Genomic DNA, 1,098 nt, shown 5'->3' with positions numbered 1-1,098 from the left:
AGGTGGACCAGGGGAGGGAGGAAGAGAGATGGCAGCCATGAGCTTCTGTGTGGACCTAGTAGGTTCCACTCTAGATGCCAGAGGGTGGCCATGAAATCCTCAGTGTGGGACTCTCAAAGGCTTCTGGAGAGTGGGCTGAGGACTTTGCCCTGCACACCACTCTCTATGTGATGTCATTGATCAATGTGACATCATCAGAAGCTCAGGAGCCACTGGGACCTCCGGAGCTTCACACCTCAGTAACACCACGGAGGGGGGCCAAGGCAGCCAGGCCATGAGATCTTAGGCCATGTCGAGACGTGACGTGGTCCTTACCAATGTTACTGTTGTCCAGCTACGGCGGGACCGATGCCCGTGCCCATGCCCATGTCCATGCCCATGCCCTGGTAAGGAGAGTCGTTGGGGGTGGCCCTGGAAAGAGGTGGAAAATGTGGTCTGGGAGTCTCTCCACCCTTCCCCAGGGTGCTTAGAGTCCTGAGACCCTCCTCCACCACAGTACTCTCTACTGGGTGCTCCTGCAGGCACAGGCCAGGGTGGGCCCTTCAGGCCTCTATCCTGTGGGATCCTTCCTCACCCCAGAGAGCTTCTGCGTGGGATGGGGTTGGGGTTGGGAGCTCTGCCCTCAGGACTGCCTGACCTTTGGGTTCTATCAGTGGAGAGGGGAGAAGCAGAGGCCAGGAGGAGGCAGGGAGGCTGGAGAGGGAGAGGAACCCAGGAGCATTTGGGACAGGTCTAGGTGGGTGTGCTCCCCACATTTCATTGATGTCCCTGATGGCCAGGGACAAGGGGGCTGGTAGGCTTGGTCCTCCCTGGGCTGTAGGGAGCAAGGGTGCTTGCAGCCCTAAATGGCGAGGCTGCTCCCTTTACAGGCAAGGGAGGCATGTGTTCACTGAGTCTCACAGCCACCAGGTGAGGCCTGGGTGTTCACTGTCCCCATTCTATGGAGGCCAGCAAAGATCATGAGAGGCCAAACCACTTCCCAGGCTCCCAACCAAGGAAGAAATGGTGGAGCTGGGATTCTCCCAGGGCCTCAGTCTCTGTACAACCTGCTGCCAGCTGCTGGGCAAACCCAGCCAGAGGCTGTTTCAGGTGCTGAAG

At 58.7% G+C, this 1,098-nt stretch overlaps 1 protein-coding gene across 1 annotated transcript in view; it reads left to right on the top strand.

Annotated features, from left to right (window-relative positions):
* The first annotated feature begins 289 nt into the window (after positions 1–289).
* The window catches only part of Gapdhs (glyceraldehyde-3-phosphate dehydrogenase, spermatogenic), a 9,353-nt gene continuing 8,544 nt past the window's right edge, over positions 290–1,098 (top strand). Inside the window, exons 1-2 of the mRNA XM_021166214.2 lie at positions 290–386; positions 821–909. Coding sequence (XP_021021873.1) covers positions 290–386; positions 821–909 — 186 coding nt within the window. The remainder of the gene's footprint in view (positions 387–820; positions 910–1,098) is intronic.

This window comes from Mus caroli, chromosome 7 (genome assembly GCF_900094665.2).
Source record: "Mus caroli chromosome 7, CAROLI_EIJ_v1.1, whole genome shotgun sequence".
Lineage (NCBI taxonomy): Eukaryota > Metazoa > Chordata > Mammalia > Rodentia > Muridae > Mus > Mus caroli.
Note: the sequence above shows the minus strand (reverse complement) of the source record. Positions and strands in the feature narration are given on the sequence as shown.